This window comes from Mobula hypostoma, chromosome 7, assembly GCF_963921235.1.
Source record: "Mobula hypostoma chromosome 7, sMobHyp1.1, whole genome shotgun sequence".
Taxonomy (NCBI): Eukaryota; Metazoa; Chordata; class Chondrichthyes; order Myliobatiformes; family Myliobatidae; genus Mobula; species Mobula hypostoma.
This window is the reverse complement of record NC_086103.1, coordinates 84,633,489-84,656,734: the sequence shown is the minus strand read 5'-3', so window position 1 is coordinate 84,656,734 and position 23,246 is coordinate 84,633,489. Positions and strand designations below refer to the sequence as shown.

General features: G+C 39.5%; 1 protein-coding gene across 1 annotated transcript in view; it reads left to right on the top strand.

The window, feature by feature from the left end:
• Nucleotides 1-23,246, top strand: part of LOC134349919 (transcription factor SOX-30-like) — a 68,854-nt gene that overhangs the window by 19,267 nt on the left and 26,341 nt on the right. The window contains exons 3-4 of the mRNA XM_063054876.1: nucleotides 733-987; nucleotides 11,769-12,183. Of these exons, the coding sequence (XP_062910946.1) occupies nucleotides 733-987; nucleotides 11,769-12,183 (670 nt within the window). The remainder of the gene's footprint in view (nucleotides 1-732; nucleotides 988-11,768; nucleotides 12,184-23,246) is intronic.

Sequence of the window (23,246 nt, the reverse complement as noted above, 5' to 3'; positions counted from 1 at the left end):
GAGTTTCAACCAGACCAGCTTGACGAAGTCTCTGACCAACTACCACCAACATATTCCCTGTGGAACCAGAGAAGCCAACACGCTTGACAACTGTAACACCATTATCAAGAACACTTATCGTGCTATACCATGCCCACAATTTGAAAAGTCCGATCACCTGGTTGTGTTTCTACTCCAGGTGTATAGGCAGCATCAGTAGTGAGGACCAAGGTATGGTCAAGGGAGGCAGAGGAGCACTTACAGAACAACTTTAAGTCGATGGGCTGGACAGTATTTAGTAGTTAGTATTTATTCAAATCGAATAAATATGCTACAGTTGGCACTAAACTTACCCAAACCCAAAGCTGTGGATTCACAGCCTGCTGAGGAGTAGATTTGTGGCATTCAGGTCTGATGATCCAGAACTATACGAGAAGTCCACATATGACCTGTGGAAGGTTATTCTAAGAGCAAAAAGAACAAAACTGATTGAAGTTAGTGAGAGAATCAGATGCATGCTTATTTGGGACAACTCTTAAAGAACAAAAAACAAACTGCGAAAATAGCCAAGATTTACTTTGCTTTATGCCGCTTAATTGGGGCAGGAGACGGGTTAGCCATGTGCATTTGTGTGGCTGGAGTGAACAGTTGCGTCATGTGCTTGTGTTATGTTATCCATTTGGGCCAATAGGTGCCAATTCAAAAAGAAGTTATGTTTGATAACTTTGATTTTGTAAAAATTTTGACTTTAAGAATTTTTGTGGGCACTTTGCCATGAAAAGATTTGATATTAGCCAAAAAGTTACCCTTCTGGACCAAATTAAAAACCATCTGCCTAACGCCACTCATCGTCAGCGGGCAGAGGTAACTGGAGTGCCGAAAGCTACATCTGCATGCTTGATACATCGGCAAGATAAACAAGAGAAGAATGGGCATTACGTCCCAAAACAAAAGCATGAAGGTAAGGATCCAGATGTTGAAGTGGCCCAGAATCAGTGGTTTTCCATTGTAACTGGATGAGGTATACATGTCAGTGGACCAATGTTAAAACACAAGTCAGAGGAGCTAGCTAAGAAGCTGGGTCATAAAGGTGTTAAAGCAACAGGTGGTTGCTTGTCTCAATGGAAATGTAGACACTACATTACATTCAAGGAAGCATGCGGCAGGGAAGGTAGTACTGATTCCATAAGTGTAGAGACATGGAAATCTCCAAAACTCCCCGCGTTGCTTCAAAAATCTTGTGCGGATAATATCTACAATGCCAATGAAACAGACCTTTTTATTATGCCAAATTTACGCTACAAATCAGAATTCCATATTAGTGTGCAGTTCTTTCAAATGATCGAGATATACCATCAGATCTCCATATTGCAATTTTATTTTAAGAGTGACTAGTGAAGGCAATTGCGCTGCTGTAAAGTTTGAGTTTTCCAAGGAAAATGGTAATAGCCTCTGCATGATATGCGATTGTATCTTTTCCCTTGTAACTGTTTGTTTAATGAATTCAGTTTTTCAAATACAAACCTTTCTGATAAGGGTTAGATATGGAAAACCTGGCAACTTCTGACAGTCTTTCAGTTGGAATTAGATGCAGATGGTTCTCCATTAACATAATTATACAACAAAGTACAGTAATCATAATCACTAGCTGGTGGATCACAGTGCAGGGTATCCTGCTGGGTTACGCCCACCTGCTGACTGTATAATCAATGATTTGTGATTTGCGGATGGATGTGGTATGGGTCTCAGCAGGCCATCCTGCAGGGTGTGGACTGTGTGGTCAAGCAGCAGCAGAGATAACGATTGACATGCCCCCCCCCCCCCCACACACACACACACACACACACACACACACACACACACACACACACACACACACACACACACACACGGCGAGGCTGTTTTGCTGCCTCATTTAAATCATCTAGCATGTTTTCCCATTCATTTTATTCAGAGTTCCAAATAAATTACATACATTCATTTCTTTTTTGTTTATCTATTTTAGTAATATTTCACTAAAATAGTAAACCTACCATGGCCCATTCAAAAAGTCCTGTGGCCCCCAGCTTCTTGTTTTTCACTTGTGGCCCCTACAAAATCTGACTCACTTTGAGACCCACTGCTATACAGCACACAAAACAGGCACCTTGGCCCAGTTTGTTCATGCTCACCAAGTTGACCCACTGACTTAGTCCCACTAGCCTGCATGAGGCTTCTATCATTTCCTCTGGCAGCTTGTTCCAGACATTCATCAGCGTCTTTGAGGAAGTTGCCCTTCAGGTTTCTTTTGAATCTTGATCATAATCTAAATCCTTAAATCTAAACCCTGATGAAGGGTCTTGGACTGAACCATTGACTGTTTATTCCTCTCCAAAGATTCTCCCTGATTTATTCAGTTTCTTAGGGCATTTTGTGTGTCTTGCTCAAAATCTGCAGCATTTGCAGAATCCCTTGTGCTCTTTTAAATCTTTAGCCTCTTACTTTAAGCCCATGCCTTTTACGTTTGGACTCCTTTAACCTTGGGAAAGTACTGTGACTTTCACCTTATTGATGTACCTCATGACTTTATAAGCCTCTGTCCAGTTACCCCTTAGCCTCTTACACTCCATGCAAATCTCTTTTGTAGTCTTCCCAGATTAGTGAGATTGTTCCTACAGCAAAACTGTGCAAAGTATACCAAATGCAACTTGGTCAATATTTGTAAAGGAATTTTTAAAAAACTGAAGTAAATGATTGATAGCAATGCAACTAGAATTGGCTAAGTGAATGGTTATAAGTTTTACATGGTTAGACAAGCAATCAAAAACAAGAAACATGAAATAGACCAGAAATTGGTTTCCATAGGAGACGTAAGATTAGTGGCACTTCAGTTGGATTGATAATCATTTTATGCACACACCTAGTCAGTGTCAGATTGTTACGAATAGAAGACCTTCAAGTACTTGCAGGCATATATTGATTATTAAATTATTTAACTCTTTAGTCATTCACCAAATTTACTATTAGGATGTAGTGGGAATGTCATACTGTGTTCAAAGTTCAAAGTAAATTTATTATCAAAGTATATATATGACATAGATGAGATTCCTTTTTTTGAGGGCAATCACAGTAAATACTAGAAACACAATAGAATCAATAAAAGACAGGGTGGACAAACAACCAACGTGCAAAATATCAACAAACTGCAAATACAAAAAGTAAGAAAAAATGAATAATAATAATAATATATAATCAAGCAATAAATTTTGAGAACATCAGATGTCGAGCCCTTGAAAGTGAATTCAATGGTTGTGGGAACAGTTCAGTGATGGAGCAAGTGAAGTTGAGTGAAGTCATTCCCTCTGGTTCAAGACCCTGATGGTTGAGGGGTAAAGTTGTTCCTGTCCTGGTGATGTGGCTCCTGAAGTTCCTGTGTCTTCTTCCTGATGACAACAGTGAGAAGAGAGCAGAGTCTGGATGGCGGGGGTCCTTGATGGTAGATGTAGCTTTTTTGTGATTCCACTGCTTGTAGATGTGCTCAATGGTTGGGAGGCCTTTTCCTGAAATGGACTAGGCTGTATCCACTACTTTTTGTAGGCTTTTCCGTATAGGGGCATTGGGGTTTCCATACCAGCCTGTGATGCAACCAATCAATATACTTTCCACCACACATCTATCGAAGTTTGTCAAAGTTTAAGATGACATGCTGTATCTTTGCAAACTTCTAAGAAAGTAGAGGTACCCAGAGCAAATCTTATGAAATCTAGGAATTTCTTCATTGGTGCACTGGGAAGAATTCTAGGGAACAGAGCAGTAAAAATGATTGCAACACTTTGAACCTTTATAGCTGAATGAAGTGTGGCACTCAGAATGTTGGCAAATATACGTAGTCAGGCTATCTAACCTGGAACTAGAGTAGCAAGTGCAAAATTAAAGGAAAATAGTTTATCAAAAATTAAAGGATATGTGGAACAAATTTATAATTCAATTTGTTTATATTATAGTAAAGAACTTCAAACCATGCTGGAATAATGTCTGGTCAGACCTAGGTTTGAAATGTGTAGATATGTGGACAGAATCATATTATCTAAAAGTTTCTCGATTGGTGTTGAAGGCCAGAGAGAGATGTGCAGAGCATTCCCTGAAACAATTACATGTGGAAAACCCATGATAGAACATTGCACAAGGCTTGTGGAAACAGCATTGATGGCCAGAAGGGCCTTTTTTCATTCCATACTTCTTTATTTACAGATTACATATGCACCAATCTGTGAACTTTTGGAGAAATCATCATTAGAGATACCCTCCATAGGATCATTGTCAGAATGAATGGCACAACAATCACAGTGCCAAAGGATGGTTCCCTACGTTTCTCTGAAGGTAACCTTCAGCTGGCTATATTCAGATAGAAATGGTGACATCTTCGCATGATATACAGGAGAACTGGTGGATTTGTTGCAAACAAAATTGTGGTTTTCTCCTGTCAATGCTTGTGGTTCGGTCTATGCGACATGGTTTCCCTGTTAACTACTTTGGTACATGGGAGCTATTCCATCCTGATTTTGGTCAGGCAGTGGAAAACAAATCACTTACTGATCATGTTTTTTCCTTCTGTGTCAATCCTATGGACAGTTACTCCATTTAAGTGGTTTTCTCTGCAGACTTGAGTTTGAACTGAAATATCAGCTACTTACTCGTTGCTTAGGTTTTGACTATCTACTTGGATATAACAATATCAGTTACTCCCACAAATCCTTCCCCCAGAACACAATAGAATCCTGTTACTGAAAATGAACAAGTATACAAATCATCCATGCAGTAAAGGAAATTTTGCTTAAGTCTACTTAAATAGTTTTAGGAATTTGGATCAGCATGAACATTGAATCTATGAAAATATGGATTTTACATTTGCCTGTGTTTATGGGTTTAAATATTGGAATGGATATTGTGTAAGTGTGGCAGAAGTACTTGAATCAGAATCAGAATCAGGTTTATTATCACTGGCGTATGTCGTGAAATTTGTTGTTATGTGGCAGCAGTAGATTGGAATATAAAATAATAAAAACTGAATTACAGTAAGAAAAATATATATGTATTAAAAAGTTATATTAAATAAGTAGTGCAAAGAAACTGGTGAGGTAGTCTTCCTGGGTTCAATGTCCATTCAGAAATCGGATGGCAGAGGGGAAGAACTGTTCCTGCATCACTGAGTATGTGCCTTCAGGCTCCTGTGCTTCCTCCCTGATAGTAGCAATGAGAAGTAGACATGTCCTGGGTGATGGAGGTCATTAATAATGGATGCTGCCTTTTTGAGGCATCGCTCCTTAAAGATATCCTGGATACTGGGAAGGCTACTGCCCATGATGGATTTGACTGAGTTTATTTCTGCAGCTCATTTTGATCCTGTGCAGTGAGACTGTGAAGAAATGGAACCCTGAATGTTAAAATGAACTCTACCAAATTATGTGAAGTTCCATAAAATTGAAATTATTTCTTTTATCATGTAAACATTCTTCCTTATACAGATCCATGGTAAACCTCCACAGATCAGTCTCACTATCACATAGAAAATATAATTGTAGAGATGATTTTCAACACTGGTAGAAATATTTGGGTGAGAGGGTACAACTGGGGTGGGGGGTGTTGGATCAAGATTCCTGGGCTATGTTTCTTATTAGTGAAACAGTGTACTAATAAACAATTTCACTAATTAAAGCCAATAACAAGAAAGAATAAAAGAGTGTCGTACACAAAAAGCTGGAGGAACTCAGCAGGTCCTGCTGAAGGGTCTTGGTCCGAAATGTTGACTGTACCTTTTCCATAGATGCTGACTGGCTTGCTTGTTTATAAAATAGCAGCATGCTCAGTTCAAATGACAGATTTAATATTTGTTCAGTAAATTAGAATAAAATTAGCATTTTGTATATCTTCCATCCATTACTGTAAAGAGTAAGACTATGAATGGATTTTTGTTGCTCTAGTATGGTTGAACAACAGATAGTCTTAAATGTTTCTAACTTGCAAAGAAACCACAAAAAGGTTGCTTTTGTCAGCTGTTACCTCAAACATCTTGATGGTAGAATTCAATGTGGATGCTCTCAGTTACTTGAATTGGGATTTTTTGTTGGGAGATAGAGAAAAGTTAAGTCAATGGAGTTGAGATTTAGATATAGTCTCAGAAATGATGCAACCTCAGAAGGCTTAATGCATATCTATCTATTGCTGTATTGAGCTAATTTATATTCTACCTTCTTAAACATAATTTTTCTAGATATAGACATACATCCTTTGAGCTGGTTCAGAATTGGTAGATAAATTCATTTTAATAGGATAAAATTAATTTTATCATCCCATGCATCTAGTGGATAACTGCTTTAAATATAAAGTTTAAGACTACGTAGCTCACTTTTAATCAAGGTAAGTAGGATCAGAACGGTAAATTAAACTGGGTTATTGCTTCAAGTTCTTTAGTTGTACGTAATAGTCACATGACCATTTAAACCTTATATCATTAATGGGACAGAGCCAAAACTTTGAGACAGAAAACCAAACTGAAGTGTTGCATACTGCCAATGGCTCATCGATAATCACAAATATATAAAAAAGCTCCAAAAGTGGATCTGAAATGTAATAAGTCTGTAAGATACATAAGATATAGGAGCAGAATTAGGCCATTCAGCCTATAAACCCTTAACCATTTTACTAGTCAAGAACCTATCTTTTTCTGCCGTTAAATAGTAGTTGATATTTTTATCCCCTTTCTCCCATCTTCTCCCACAACTCTTAACCCTTTTACCAATCAAGAAGGTATCAATTTCTGCCTTAAATATATCTAATGGTTTGGCTCTCTGTGGCAATAAATTCCACAGATTCAACACCCTCTTGTGGAAGAAGTTAGTTATCAGAGGGAGATTCATTTAGTCTGAGGCTGTGCTCTCAGAACCTAGACTCTGTATTAATGGAAACATTATCTCTATCCAGGTATTCAGTAGATTTCAGTAAGATTCGCCCTCATTCTTCCAAACACCATTGAGTGCAGGCCCAGAACCATCAAATACTTCTCATAGTTAAACCTTTCATTCCCTGTATCATGCTTGTAAACTTCCTCTGGATCTTCTCCAGGGCCAGCACATTTTTTTCTTCAATTAGTGGCCCAAAATTGCTCACAATATTCTAAATGCAGTCTGACCAATGCCTTATAAAATCTTAGTACTACATCCTTGCTTTTCTATTGTACTCATCAAAATAAATCTTAACATTGAATCTGCCTTTCTTACTACCAACTCAATCTGCAAGTTAACTTTGAGGGAATCCTGAGCAAAGTCCTGTCGCATCTCCCATTAACCATGCAAAATATCCCATGATAAATTTCTATTTGTCCTTTAATCATTCTCTAATAATGGATCATCATGAAGTTTAGCATTCATTGCCATTCTTTCCTACTCTTCAGAAAGTGATATAAGTCATCTTGAATGTTGCATTTCACATGGTGAAGGTACTCCCACAATGTTCATGGATTTGGAATTAAAAAATTTGGTCCCATTAAGAGTGGAATGATGTAAACCCACATTTTGGTGGTGTGTTACTTGACACCAAAGCTCAAGATGATGGGTATGCCATGCATTTAATTTGTTTTTTAGATGTTAAATTTTATCATTTTGAAGGCCCTTAAAGAAGCTTTGGTAATTGTAGCTATACCTGACAAGCGATGGAAGGATTTTCTAGTTAAAAGCATTGCTAAGTGTCTACAGTATGTGCATATCTATCGAAAATAATCAGCTTTAAGTGATTCTATTTGTCACACAGGACAGATGTAATACTTACTGAACTACTAATTGTATTTTTACACATGCATTCTCCAATTACAATGCTTTCTGATGAAAAGTTATCAGGAACAGAATTTTGAACCAGATCCTTAACCACATTATTTTATTCGACAAATATCGTTGTAGGTTCCAAAACATAAAATAGGAATTCTGGTTAATTCCATAACTCCTCAAGTATAGTATTGATTATTGAATTCAGCCAATGCCCATGTGAGACTTTTTTTTTGTGTACAAGAGGCAATACCATGCCCACTTGTGAGCCCATGGCCATTCCAACAATGCACATGCAGTATGTACTACACTGGCCTGCCAGAACACTGAAACTTTTGGAGGTCATTCTAGAATGACCATATATGAACAATGAATAAAGAACGTTATAAATAGAAGTTAGAGGTGATACACCCTAGCCGTTAGTCTATCATCCAACATAGATTGTGGCTGATATCTTACACCAGTACCACTTTACTGCACTAGCCCCTTATTCCTTTATTATCTTAATATCCAAAAATCTACTGAGATCTACCTGAACATACATTGCATATGACACTCCATAGCTCTTATAGACGGAGAGTTCTAAGACACAACATCCTCTGGATCAAGAAATGTTTTTCTCATCTCTCTCCAGTATGGCCAACCCCTCATTTTGTGTTGTGACCCTTTGTTCTAGACATCCCTGCCTGTTTGAACATAATTTCTTCATGTGCCCTGTCAAGCCCAGAAGATTTTTGAATATTTCAGTGATGATATTATTCATTCTTCTCAACTAAAGATAGTGCAAGCCCTGTCCCTATAATCTTTGTTCCTAAGGTAAACGTTTCGTGCCAATGTTATGTTTTGTAACTGCAAAACATTAAACTAATCCAAAGGAAGACATGGAAATTGGGAATATGTGGTTAACTTCAGGTTTACTTTAAGCGAGGCACCCATGTATCACATGGCAGTGATGATGTATGTAATCCATGTATTTATACATATAACCCGTAATGAATTATTTAAAGAACACGAATGCTTAATCAAACAATTTATTTACAATATTACTCAAATATTACTTAAGTATTAAATCCTTCCTGCATAGCTATAAACTCCAACTCAATAGAATTGCATTATTATTATATAATGCAACTACTATATACAGAAATCCACAGCGCTGTATATTTTAAATTGTCCCATTCAGGCTGAAAGAGTTAATCGCTGTGGAGGCTTTCTTACTCTTGTGGGATAATACCTTTCCTAACAAGGGGCCACTCTGCTTGGCAGATGAGATTTGTGGCTGTGAAAACAATCTCGGCTTCTTCAGCCTCCTCCATGGTGGTTGTAGGAGTTGACTCTGAGACTGCAGAAAGTGGTTCTGACAGTGATAGCCAGCTTTCATCTTCTTCCTTCTTCTTCTAGTTTGTGGATCTTCATCTTGGGAAGGTGCATTTAGTTCACTGGAATATTCTCTTATTAACCCTTCTATTAGACCCGGCTGGTGGCATAGTGGCATCAGCGCCGGACTTCGGGACGGAAGGTCCCGAGTTTGAATCCGGCCGGCTCCCCTGCACGCTTTCCATCCGTGCTGGGTTACGAGCTGGTGATCTCTTTGGAAACTCACCCGGCAGAAGGCAATGGCAAACCACTGCTGTAACTTGCCTCGTACGTGGTTCCCCACTACGTCAGAGAGGCATGGAGGGAAATCATCCACTAACCGGAGAAACTCCGGATGCCACGTACCTTTCCAATCCTTCTATTGCTCCCTTTACAATCTGATCTCTCCTCTTGGTTCCCTATTTGCAATGTCATCTGATGAATCCTCTATTTTTGCATCTCCATTGATTCCTTTATTTTTGCCTTCCGTTCATCCAGTTTGGCTTTGATGTTTGCATCTACTTTTACAAGAAGCTTTTTGTATCCTACTTGAAGTTCATGCAATCACCTTAATGCATGCAGAGTAGATTCTGGTTCTCTATACTCACAAAAGCCAAGTACTTGCAACTTTCCTGAATCTCCTTGAACTCATTTCTAGCTTAAAACCAAGCCATATTTCGCAGGTAACTGCCTGATTAACATATCAGAAGCTTTCTCAGATATCTTGCCTACAAAAACTGATGTAGTCAGACCATTGCTTTCATCTATTCCAGAATTCCTCTGGTTAGCAGTACCCTTTCCTGGTCCAATATGCTTTCCAACCAGAGGCACAGAGGTTGGCACCAATGCCTGTTTGTTCTCTGTTGGGAAACAGTTCATGGTGTACAGCATGGAGACAGTTGTAGCGTGCAAATAGTGGATGGATCTCCAATCAAGTTGTAGTTGCTTCAGCCACTCATGTCCCCACAACATTGGTCGTCCTGTTTTTACCACATAGAAGCCCAATGTGGCTTCTTGGTTGTTGTATTTCATAGTGGCAAATGTCATTTCCACAGGAGTTATCTTTCCTCCAGTATAAGTTCTTAGTTGAATATCTGCAGGCATCAGTTTGGTATCAGTGAAATGCCATTCAAGCTCATTTTGTGGAATGACTGAAACAGCTGAACCAGTGCTAATTCCATTTTAATTAATTTGCCATTCACTTTTGGTGTGTAAACCATATTGCTTGTCTGTTGCTAGTTTTTATATTATAAATCTTAAGGCTACTCAGTCCTGTGTCACTCTCATTTATCAGGTTTTTCATCAACAGCATGCAGATTAGTGTTCCTTCTGAAAGTGTTAGCTTTTTCTCTTCCCTGTGCAGTCCATTTATTTTTGTCAGCCCAACATGCTCTTTGTATGTGCCCTACTTTGTTGCATTTTCTGCAAGTTTCACAAGATCCAGGAATATGTGTTGAACCATGTTTACTTTAAGTGAGGTGCCCACGTATCATGTGGTCATGTGATAATGTATGCGATAATTTATATGTATAAACCGTAATGAATTATTTAAAGAACAGAAATACTTAATCAACCAATATATTTACAAAATAACTCAAATATTTCTTAAATATTAACTATAGAACAGTGTCTTCCCTACCAAGGAGTCAAGCTGGTGAACCTTTGTTACTTCCTCCATTGGACCATATTCAGAAGCTCCAGATATGGTAAAGTTTATCACAAAAAATTGTATTGGCACTTAGCATATTAGCATTCCGAGAAATATCTCTGGGTATTCGTATTTATAATTATGTTGAACAATTGGGTGAATAAGCCCTGGAAATTAGGGTTAGAGTTAGGATGTAGACATTTTGCTGCTGTTTTACCTTTTGCCTTTATTATGATTATATTATGCAAACTACCAGTGATGCTGCTGCAATTAAGTTTTCAGTGTTTCTGTGCACACATGTACAAATGCATATGACACCAAACTCGACTGCATATGAAATTCACATCTGTTAGCATCTTCTGGTTCTACTGCTATTGCATTGTTTCTATTATGAGGCTGATTGTTTTGGATGTCAACAATGAGGTACTTCCTGTTCCCCTCCATACTGTAGATGCTGTCAGACATGCTCAGTTCCTCCAGCATTTGTGTGTGTAGCTTCCTGTTCTATAATGTCTTGCAAAAAAGCAAAGCAAAGCTTTTGTGTCTCTTCCAATCCTGGTTGTTTCAGCTTTTACTGGTAAACAGTTGCATGAATATCCTGCATGTGCAAATTTCAGCTGTGAATCTTTGCAAACTTTTCAACTAACAGGGCACATCATAGCTGACTCTCATTGTGTTCTTTTCAAAACATCTGTACACATCCAATTTCTAACCAGAGCAACTATGGGGGAAAATTCTGACTGATTTTATTTTTCCTGGCTGTAAGCCTGAGATTTTGATATGAACCCCTTATTTATTCGCTGAGGGCTTAGCTCACACATTGCAGTCAAGGAATAGAATCTGGAAGCTCCTTAGCTTTTCGGGGAAATCATTAATGTTCTCTACGCCACTGGAATGGTTTCAATCTGTGAAAGCATAAGATAGGTTAAATATTAAAATAATTATAACAATTCTGATTTTCTTCTTAACATGTTCCATTTGTTTTTCAGAGTGAAAATAAGTTTGTTTCAGGGTTAAGCTCAAGAAAGGATTTTAGCAATCAAAATATTGCTGACCAACACGTGACTGAAAAGATAAAAATAGAAGATGAGCATTATAAACTTTCTAGTTCCAACAGGGGAACTCAGCAAGCTAAAGATTTATTATTCCTGAAGGATCTGAATGGAACAGATAGGTCACAACAAACGGATCTGAAACTTCCGATAACTTTACACTCACTTCCACCTGGAATCAAACTGCAGATTCAAGGTTCATCTTCAACATGTGAAGTGGTCAAATTCACCAAATTAACTGGACCAATAGCAACTAACAAAATAAGTGACATTAGATTACAGACACAAGTGGACCCATCCTTGAAGATCAACACTATAAATGTTCCTCTTACTGTGCCTCCTACTGAAGCAGGTACTTCTATCTATCTGTATTAATTAAATATAATGTATTGTTTACAAGCCTTATATGAATTCAGTGTAGTCCTGATGTTAGTCATTTTACAAAGACAGCAGTTTGCTCAACATCCTACTTTCAGCAATAAATATCCAGGAGCCCTGAACTTGTGGTTATTGTGTAGCAGTTTAAAGTCAAGCAGTGTAAGTGTGCTGGGTTCCTACCATTCTCGTAAGAACATGGGCAATAATTGCACCAAGGGCCTTGTGAAAGGCATTTTAAAGATTTGTTTGGTGGTGATCTTCTGATATTTATTTAGATAATTATGAATATTTAAGAAACAGATTGTTTTATGAATAATATACTTAGATTATGCTGAGTACAGATACAAAGCCAATGAAATGCAGTTAGCATCTAACCAGATATGCAAAGAATAGTGTTGTTTACAAAATAATTGCAAATAAAAGGTAAGTGCTACAGCACACAAATGTAAAAATACTGAGACAGTACAATACGGATGCAATACTGCTTAGTGCTGTGATGTGAGGTACAGCAGTGTCACAGCCTTAGGGAAGAAGCTTTTCCTGTGCCTGCTGGTGTGGGAACGGAGGCTCCCGTAGCGCCTACCGGATGGGAGGAGAGTAAAAAGTCCATGGTTAGGGTGAGATGCATCCCTGATAATGCTTTTCGCCCTGCCCAGGCAGCGTTTATGGTAGATGTTCTCAATGGTGGGCAATTGGGTGCCGATAATCTGCTGGGCAGTGTTCACCACATGCTGGAGTGCATTGTGGTCCGATACGGGACAATTGCCATACCACACTGAGATGCAGTTGGTGAGTATGCTCTCAATGGTACAATGGTAAAAGTCCGTCAGTATCCTGGGACAGAGTTGAGCTTTCTTCATGCTCCGCAGGAAATAAAGGCTCTGTTGCGCCTTTTTGATCAGGTTGGAAGAGATCAGGGACCAGGTGAGATCCTTGGAAATGTGGACAGTAATGAATTTGAAGCTTGATACACGCTCCTCTACAGCTCCTTTGATGTAGATGGGGTCGTGAGCGTGGCTCCTAGCACGCCTGAAGTCCACAATGATTTCCTTGGTCTTCTGGTGTTAAGAACCAGGTTGTTGTCAGCACACCATGCGACCAGGTGCTGGACCTCGTCCCTGTAGGCCACCTCGTCATCCCCTCTGATCAGACCAACCACCGTAGTGTTGTCTGTGAACTTGATTATGGAGTTGGAACCATGTACAGGAACGCAGTCATAGGTGAAAAGGGAGTACAGAAGAGGGCTCAGCACACAGCCTTTAGGCACGCCAGCGTTCAGGGTGAGAGTGGAGGAGGAGAGGTTGTCTAACTTAACTGATTGGGGTCTGTTAGTCAGAAAGTCCAAGGTCCAATTGCAAAGGGATGAGCTGATACCAAGCTGGCGAAGTTTGGTGATCATCTTAGAGGGGATCACAGTATTGAATGCTGAACTAAAGTCAGTGAACAGCATTCTGATGTAAGAGTTGGGGCTGTCAAGGTGGGTCAGGGCAGAGTGAAGTGCCGTGGAGATGGCATCCTCTGTTGACCTGTTGGTGCGATAGGCAAATTGACGGATTCTAAACATGCTGGACAGAATGCAAGCCCAGGAACTGGTTCCAATAGCACCCATTTTTCATAAGCAAATGCACGTGGAAGCAATTTTGGCTGGGGAGATCACAGAACTGAATATTTCAAGGTGGCATCATGCCCAGTGGGAACTTGGGCTGAGCACTTCTATGTAGAGTTCAGACACTTGTGCATGTTATTTTCTTGGCTTTATTTGCAAGCCTAATGGCATCACGTGTTTGCATGCAATGATAACCTCTGTTGAACAGTTAGGAAAAATGAATATATCCCCCAAGATCACCAAATTAAAGGTGAATTTCTGTCCTTTCATGAACCACACTACCCTTGAGGATAGTGTGTTTAAATGACTCCTCGCTCTAATCAGAGGTCTAAGAAATTTGGCCTGTCCCCTAAAACCCTCACTAATTTTTATAGATGCACCATAGAAAGCATTCTTCTAGGGTGCATCAGAACCTGGTATGGAAGTTGTCCTGTCCAAGACCGGAAGAAGCTGCAGAAGATCTTGAACACGGCGCAGCACATCACACAAACCAGTCTTCCGTCTGAGGACTCACTTTGCACTGCACACTGTCGGAGCAGTGTTGCCAGGATAATCAAGGACACGACCCACCCAGCCAACACAATTTTCGTGCCTCTTCCCTCCAGGAGAAGGCTCAGGAGCTTGAAGACTCATACGGCCTGATTTGGGAATAGCTTCTTTCCAACTGTGATAAGGCTGCTGAACGGATCCTGACCCAGATCTGGGCCGTACCCTCCAAATATCCCAACCTGCCTCTCGGTTTTTTTGCACTACCTTACTTTCCATTTTTCTATTTTCTATTTATGATTTATAATTTAAATTTTTAATATTTACTATCGATTTGTAATCCAGGGAGCGGGAAGCGCAGAATCAAATATCACTGTGATGATTGTACGTTCTAATATCAATTGTTTGGCGACAATAAAGTATTAAGTATAAGTATAAATTCATAAGACGTGAGCAGAATTAGACCATTCAGCTCATCGGGTCTGCTCTGCCATGAGAATTAGTTTACCTCAACTCCATCCTCCTGCCATCTTTCCAAAACATTTGGAATATAATTTAAATACACCCAATGACTTGGCATCTAAGGCCATCTTTGGCAATGAATTGCACAGATTCACCACCCTATGGATAAAGAAATTCCTCCTCACCTCTGTTCTAAAGGGATTTCTTTTTATTCTGAGGCTGTGCCCCCTTGTTCTTGACTCTACCACTATGGGAAACATACTTTCCACGTCCACTCTATCTAAGCCTTTCGATATTAAGTAGTCTTCAATTAGATCCTCTATCCCCCCCGCCCCCAAACTCTAGCAAGTACAGGCTCAGAGCCATCAAGCACTCCTCATACATTATCCTTTTAATTCTTGGGATCATTTCCTGAATCTCCTGTGGACCCTCTCCAATGCCAGCACCTCCTTCCTTAGATAAGGGGCCCAAACTGTTCACAGTGTATTCTGACAAATGCCTCATAAAGTCTCAGCATTACATTCCTGCTTTTATATTCTAGTCCTCTTGAAATTAAGGCATTGCATTTGCCTTCTTTTCTAACAACTCAACCTGCAAGTTAAAATTTAGAGAATCCTACAATAGGACTCCCAAGTCTGATTTCTGAAATTGTTCCATATTTACAAAATAATGTACGCATTTATTCCTTCCACCAAAGTGCAAGACCCTACACTTCCCTGCACTGTGTTCCACCTGCCACTTCTTTGTGTATTTTCTGGTTCTGTCCAAGTCCTTCTGCAGACTCCCTGCTTCCTTAATACTACCTGTTCCTCCACCTATATCTGTATCATCCGCAAATTGAGCCACAAAGCCATCAATTCCATTGTCCAGATCATTAACATATAACGTGAAAAGTAGTGGATCCAACAACAGCCCCTGCGGAACATCACTAGTCATCGACAGCCAACCTGAAAAGGCCCACTCTTTTGCGTTCTGCCATACAGCCAATCTTCTGTCCATGCCGGTATCGTTACTGTAGTTCCATGGGCTCTTGTTTAACAGCCTCATATGCAGCACTTTGTCAAAGGCCTTCTGGAAATCCAAGAAAACAACATTCACAAACTCTCCTTTGTCTATTCTGTCTGTTATTTCCTCAAGGAATTCTAACATATTTGTCAGTCAAAATATCCCCTTAAGGAAATAATACTGACTTCTGTCTGTTTTATTGTGTGCCTCCAAGTACCCCAAAACCTCATCCTTTAAGAAATGGACTGTTAACATCTTGCCACTGAAGTCAGGCTAACTGGCCTATAATTTACTGTCTTTTGCCTCTCTCTCTTCATAAAGAGTAAAGTGACAGTTGCAATTTTCCATTCTACAAGAACCATTCTAGAATCTAGTGATTCTTAAAAGATCATTACAAATGCCTCCACAATCTCTTCAGTCATCTCTTTCAGAACTCTAGGGTGAAGTCCTTCTAGTCTAGGTGACTTATCTCCCTTCAGACCATTCAGCTTCCCAAGCCACTCTTGCCTCTCTTTTACTCTCTATTTATCTGAAAAAACTTCCGGTGTCCTCTTTTATATTATTGGCTAGCTTACCTTCATATTTAATCTTTTCTCTCTTTGTTGAGTCTATGTGGAAACCACATTAGCTTTGCTATAAATGAGCTTTCTCTGCCTACCTTTCAGTATTCAGCACCAGAGTGTGCTGCTTTACAGTACGCATTATATTTGGTCAAGATGAAATAAAGGGAGAAACAATATGCAAGACAGCAGTATACACATCAGCTCATCTGTGAAGAGTTAGCAGGAAGGAAAGAATTCAATAGCAAGTTCACTTAGTCCAGATTCTTAATAGCTTCCCAATATTCCTGTGATTGGATACCTGCATCTCCAGATCCTTTCACTGAAACTGGCAGCTCAGTCCTCATACCAGGAGGAATCTTTTCAACCATTTTCAAAGTATGAATGTTTCCACTCTCAGTGAAGTGGTAATGGTACTATGTATTTGTGCCTTTAAGTTTTTATTGATCTTTAAGTGCCTTATTCAGAGTATTTGTAATGAGTGTGAGCCAAACAAGAACGGCAAGACTCTTAACCAATGGGACTGATGGATCTTCATTCAACTGCTCAGAGTCTCAACCAGGAAGAGTAAATTACAATAAATCTTGACAAGGAAACTAAACCAACTTTTGAGGTAAAGGCCAGAATTTAGGGAGTAAGATAAAAAGTTAAGTAAAATTGGACGGTATGTCAAATGTGTGTATTATTTTAAATCTTTGACATTCATTAACTGAATCCACACTTAGAGTGAAGTTCTTTGTCCGTAATCATCACTTCTTATATTAAAATTCAATTTCTGTAAGATTTTCTGATATGTTTATTGGGGTAATAGTATTCTTACGTTGTATTCAGTATAACTGCTGTTTCAGTGAAGAAATATGACATACTTTACAGCAAGTTCTAGAATTCTGCATTTGACTGTAGATAAGTTTCTATTCAGTTTACTCCAAGTAAGTGGAGGGCATAGTGGCTGATCCAGTGGAGCTGCTCTCCGTAGCTCCAGTAATTTGGCTTCAATCTTAACCTCAAGTGTTTGAATGTTCTCCCTGTTTACCACCTGGGTTTATAATAATGCTTCATTTTCCATTCCAAAGTTGTGACGATTGATAGAGTAGTCAATTCCTGTAAATTACCTCCAGTGTGTAGGTGAATGTTAGAATCTGAGAGGAAGTGAAGAGAATAAAAATAGAATGCTCTGTCTACCAGAGAAAGCAGGATCTCCCAGTGGCCACACATTTTAATTTCACGTCCCATTCCCATTCTGATATGTCTATCCATGGCCTCCTCTACTGTCAAGATGAAGCCACACTCAGGTTGGAGGAACAACACCTTATATTCCGTCTGGGTAGCGTCCAACCTGATGGCATGAACACTGAATTCTCTAACTTCTGTTAATGCCCCTCTTCCCCCTTGTACCCCATCTGTTATTTATTTATTTTATACACATATACACACACAAACACACACACACACACACACACACACACACACACACATATATTCTTTTTCTCTCTCTCCTTTTTCTCCCTCTGTCCCTCTCACTATACTTCTTGCCCATCCTCTGGGCTTCACCCCTCCCCCTTTCTTTCTCCCTAGGCCTCCTGTCCCATGATCCTCTCATATCCCTTTTGCCAATCAACTGTCCAGCTCTTGGCTCCATCCCTCCCCCTCCTGACTTCTCCTATCATTTTGGATCTCCCCCTCCCCCTCCCACTTTCAAATCTCTTACTAGCTCTTCTTTCAGTTAGATCCGACGAAGGGTCTCGGCCCGAAACGTCGACTGTACCTTTTTCTAGAGATGCTGCCTGGCCTGCTGTGTTCACTAGCAACTTTTATGTGTGTTGCTTGAAATTCCAGCATCTGCAGATTTCCTCGTGTTTGCATGAATAAATGGGTGCTTGATGGTCGGCATGAATTTGGTGGGCTGAAGGGCCTGTGCTCATGCTGAATGACGCTATGAAGTGGGTCTTGCCACTAATATTAAATCTAGATTTTTATTATGGATCCTTCTAAATTCAGCAGTATTTGAGGAATGTGTATAGATAATGCAAAGAAAGACCTTCATCTTTATAGAATATCTTTTTGCAAAGTTAACCTGTTACATCCCAATGTTTACTGTAATCAGACCCACACCATGGATTCTGTTTGTGATTCATTCTCCTAGGATTCGTAATTTAACACTTTAAACAATTGTTATGACTTAATTCTACTTGTAGGACAAAAACCCAACCCATTACTCAAGAAAGGAAAGCACTATACCAGGCATTTTGCAAATCAGATTGCTTTTCACTAAAAGCTTTGAGCACTTTCAGAAATCCCTCATCTCTACAGCGATGATCTTATTTCATACTCTTGGTAATTAAGTGCCACATCATTTTCACTTCCTGTGATTCTTGCATTCATATGCAATGAAGTACATCACTTTTGTCCCATTGCAAGCATGTGCATACATTTTGGTTAATTTCAAAGTTCAAAATGAATTTATCATCAAAGTACATACACTGTTTGTGACCATATACACTTTGAGATTCATTTTCATGCAAGCATTCTCAATAAATCCAATAACCATAATAGAATCAATGAAAGACTGAACCAACAGCTCAGAAAACCAGGGTGCGAAAAACAATAAACTGCAAACACAAAAAGGAAGAATAAAAAGAAATAATAAATAAATGAGCAATAAATATTGAGAACATAAGATGAAAAGCCTTTGAAAGTGAGTTTATAGGTTGTGGGAACAGTTCAGTGAAGTTATCCCCTCTGGTTAAAGAGCCTGATGGTTGAGGGGTAATAAGTGCTCCTGAATTGGTGGTGTAAGTCCTGAGGCTCCTGTACCTTCTTCCTGATGGCAACAGTGAGAAGAGAGCATGACCTGAGTGGAGGGGGTCCCTGCTGCTTTTCTGAGACAGTGTTCCATGTAAATGTAGTAGGGAGGGGTTTACCTGTGATGGACTAGGCCATATCCACTACTAGTAGGCTTTTCCACTGAGGGGCATTGGTGTTCCCACACCAGGCTATGATGCAGCCAGTCAATATACTCTCCACCACAAATCTATAGAGGTTTTTGAAAATTTTAGATCTTGTGCTGAATCATCACCTATTTCTAAGGAAGTGGATGTACTGCCGTGCTTTCTTTGTAATTGTATTTAAGTGCTGGGCCCAGGACTGGCCCTTTGAAATGAAAACACTGATGAATTTAAAGTTGCTGACCCTCTCCAGCTCTGATCCCCCAATGAGGACTGGCTCATAGACTATGCTTTCCTCCTTCTGAAGTCAATAAACAGCTTCTTGGCCTTGCTGACATTGAGCAAGAGGTTGTTGTTATGACCTCACTCAGCCGGATTTTCAGTCTCCCTCCTATATGTCAATTTGTCACCACCTTTGATTCGGCCAATGACAGTGGTGACGTAAGCAAACTTGAATATGACATTGGAGCTGTACTTAGCCCCACAGTCATAATTGTAAAGCAAGTAGAACAGGGGGCTAAGCACACAGCTTTGTGGTGCACCTGTGCTGATGGAGATTGTGGAAATACTGTAGCCAATCCAAATTGACTGGTGTCTCCAAGTGAGAAAATCAAGGATCTAATTGCACAAGGAGGTATTGAGGCCAAGGTCTTGAGGTTTATTGATGAGGTCTGAGGGGATGATAGTATTCATTTTTTATGAATTAATGTTAATTTTATTCCAATTAAAATTGTTCATCTGAATTTGAAAGTGCTATGGTTCATAGTTAACGTTGGCTGCAGGATATTATTTCTTAGAAGGCTTACTTTTTGAAAGATTTTAACAATCATGATTTTGTATTTCTTTGCATATTCTTCAAAAGTAGAAAAAACATTTGTTGGTAGATCAAGGGTTCCCAACCTGGGGTCCACAGACCCATGGTTAATGGTAAGGGTCCATAGCATAAAAAAGGTTGGGAACCCATGGTGAATGGTTACCTATGATAATTTGGAACAGAATTTGATATTCATTCTTACATTATTTTAAAACTTTTCGATGTATTTAGTTCAGCAAGAGGAGAGTCAGGAATAAATAGGGACAGAGATGATGATCTGTATATAGCAGCATAACACATTCTATAGCCGGAACACTAAACAAAAGTTTTGTATGAATCTTTGTCAAGATTGCAAGATACTGATAAAATTAGAGGACATAGATTTTGGATAAAGATGAGTGATTAGATGAGATTTAAAAGTGTTCTTTTTCACCCCGATAGTGGTGAGTAATGGAATCAATTGCCTGAAGAAGTGGTGGAAATAGAGTCATTGACAGCATAGGTATTGTCTGGATAACCACTTTAATTGTTTAGGCAGAGAAGGCTACTGGCCAAGTGCTGGCAGATGAGATTAATACAGATGGTTTCCTACTGGTAGGCTTGGTGTGGTGGGCTGAATGGCCTGTTTCTTTACTGCATGAGCCCCTAGTACAGAGGAGATGCCAGAAGACTGAAAATGATAAATATAATATGTTGTTCAAAAAGGAATACACTTGCAACACCTCTTATTATAGTTGTGGGGAAGCTTGTCCAACAATAATCAGGAAAAACAGTCATGGGCTGTTGGAAAAGTTTGAGCTGAAAAAAGAGAGCCTGCATGGATAATTTCAAAGGACATAATGTTTGACTAAGTTGATAGAAATTTCTGATCGGATAACAGAGAAAACTGATGAAGGGAATATGGTGGATGTGCACTCCTTGGCTGTCAAAAGGCTAGTGGGCGAAGCTGAGGCTCATTGAATTAAAGGGTCAGGAACAGCCTGGACAGAAAATGGACAAAAATGCAATAAGAGTGGTGATGCATGCTTGCTTTTCAGAATGAAAGAATGTATTTTGCACTACTTTCCATCAGTCAGTGTCGAGATAAGTGCCTTTTTTGATAACATGTTAATAAATTAAACATGTGCACACAGGGAAATTTACAAGTTTTCTAATGATATGAGATTTACAATCATGGTAGAAGAATGAGGATAATATGAATAGAAGAGCAGAAGGCATAGATAGCAAGGACATTGGACATACCTGTGAAAGATGAGATATAACACAGAGATTTGTGACCATTTGGTATAAAGAACAGAGAAATAATATAAACTAATTTGCAGAGTTCAGAAGGCTGGGTAATAACTGTGGATCTGGGCATGTACTGCATCAATGGGCTCCGCTTCATTGCAGTGCAATGAAGCAAGTACCAGGGATGGAGGCTGTACTCAAATTCCCTTTATTGTAGTTGAATAACTAGCAGTAGTGGCGGGTATAACAATATCTCAAGATTCATACTGTCGCCATATTTTGTATCCTGGCAGTCAGTGCTTTACACCAGAATAAACTTTTTGACCAACAGACTACAAACAATAAGGATAGGCAACAGAACCTCCACCATGATTATTCTGAACACTGGTGTCCTCAATGTTGTGTCCTCAGCCCCATTCTCTACCTATAACTGTGTGATCCATCTACAAGTTTGCAGATAATACCGCCATAGTGAGCCACATCTCACCAGGTAACAATGAGACGGATCACAGGAAGGAGATAGAGAGCTTAGTGACGTGGTGTCATGAAAATAACCTCTCCCTTAATGTCAACAAAACAAAACAGAAAGGGTGGTGGTGCACATGCTTCGGTCTATATCAGTGGTGTTGAGGTTGAGAGGACTGAAAGCTTTAAGTTCCCAGGTGTGAACATCACTAATAACCTGTCCTGCTCCAACAACTTGATGTTATAGCCAAGAAAGCTCACCAATGCCTCTACTTCGTTGGAGACAAAAGAAATGTGAGCTTGTCAACCCTACTAATTTTTATCTAGATGCATAACAGCATGCTCTGCATGTTACCACAAGAAACTGCAGAGAGTTGGGAACACAGTTCAGTACACTATGGGATCTAATCTCCCCTTTATGGGCTATATATATATTTTTCGCTGCCTTACCAAAGCAGCCAGCATTATCAAAGACCCTACCCACTCTGGACATTCTCTTTTCCCTTCTCCCATCGGACAGAAGATACAAAAGCCTGAAAGCATGTACCACCAGGCTCAAGGACAGCTTCTATCCCACTGTTAACACTGTTGAATGGGCCACATGTATATTAAAATGGACTCTTGGACTCTGAGTCTCCCCTCAATGACCACATGTACATCTACTTGTTAATGCAATTATCTAATCAGCCAGTCACGTGGCAGCAATCCAATGCATAAAAGCATCCCAACATGGTCAAGAGGTTCTGTTATGGTTCAGACCAGCATCAGAATGGGGAAGAAATGTGACCCAAGTGACTTTAACTGTGGAATGATTGTTGGTGCTGGAAGGGGTGGCTAGGCATCTCAGAAACTGATGACCTCCTGGGATTTTCATGCATTGCAGTCTCTAGACTACAAAGAATGGTTCAAAAAGCAAAAAAAAAATTCAGTAGTTCTGTGGGCTTAAAGGCCTTGTTAATGAGCGAAGTCAGAGTAGAGTGGCCAGACTAATTCAAGTTAACAGGAAGGTGACAGTAACATCTTACAATAGTAGTTTGCAGAAGAGCATCTCAAACCTTGAAGTGAATGGGCTACAGCAGCAGAGGAGCTGGAATAAGCACTTGGTAGCCACTTTATTAGGAGAAGGAGGTACCAGACAAAGTGGCCACTGAGGGTACCTCCTTATGATTTTGCACTTTATCATTTCACTGCATGGAACTTTTTTTGGTAGCTTTAAAACTTTATTTCACACTGTTGTTGTTTTACATTATCGTGCCGCAATGCAGTGAGCAATGATTTGTTCTGTATGAACAGTATTCAAGACAAACTTTTCACTCTATATTTGGACTTGTGACAATAATACACCAAAACCAATACCAATGCCATACTGTGCACATACATATACACCCAATACTAACATTCTTTTCTCTTAAAAAACAAACCTATAACAACAATAATAATCTGTATTCTGTTTACTATTAAATC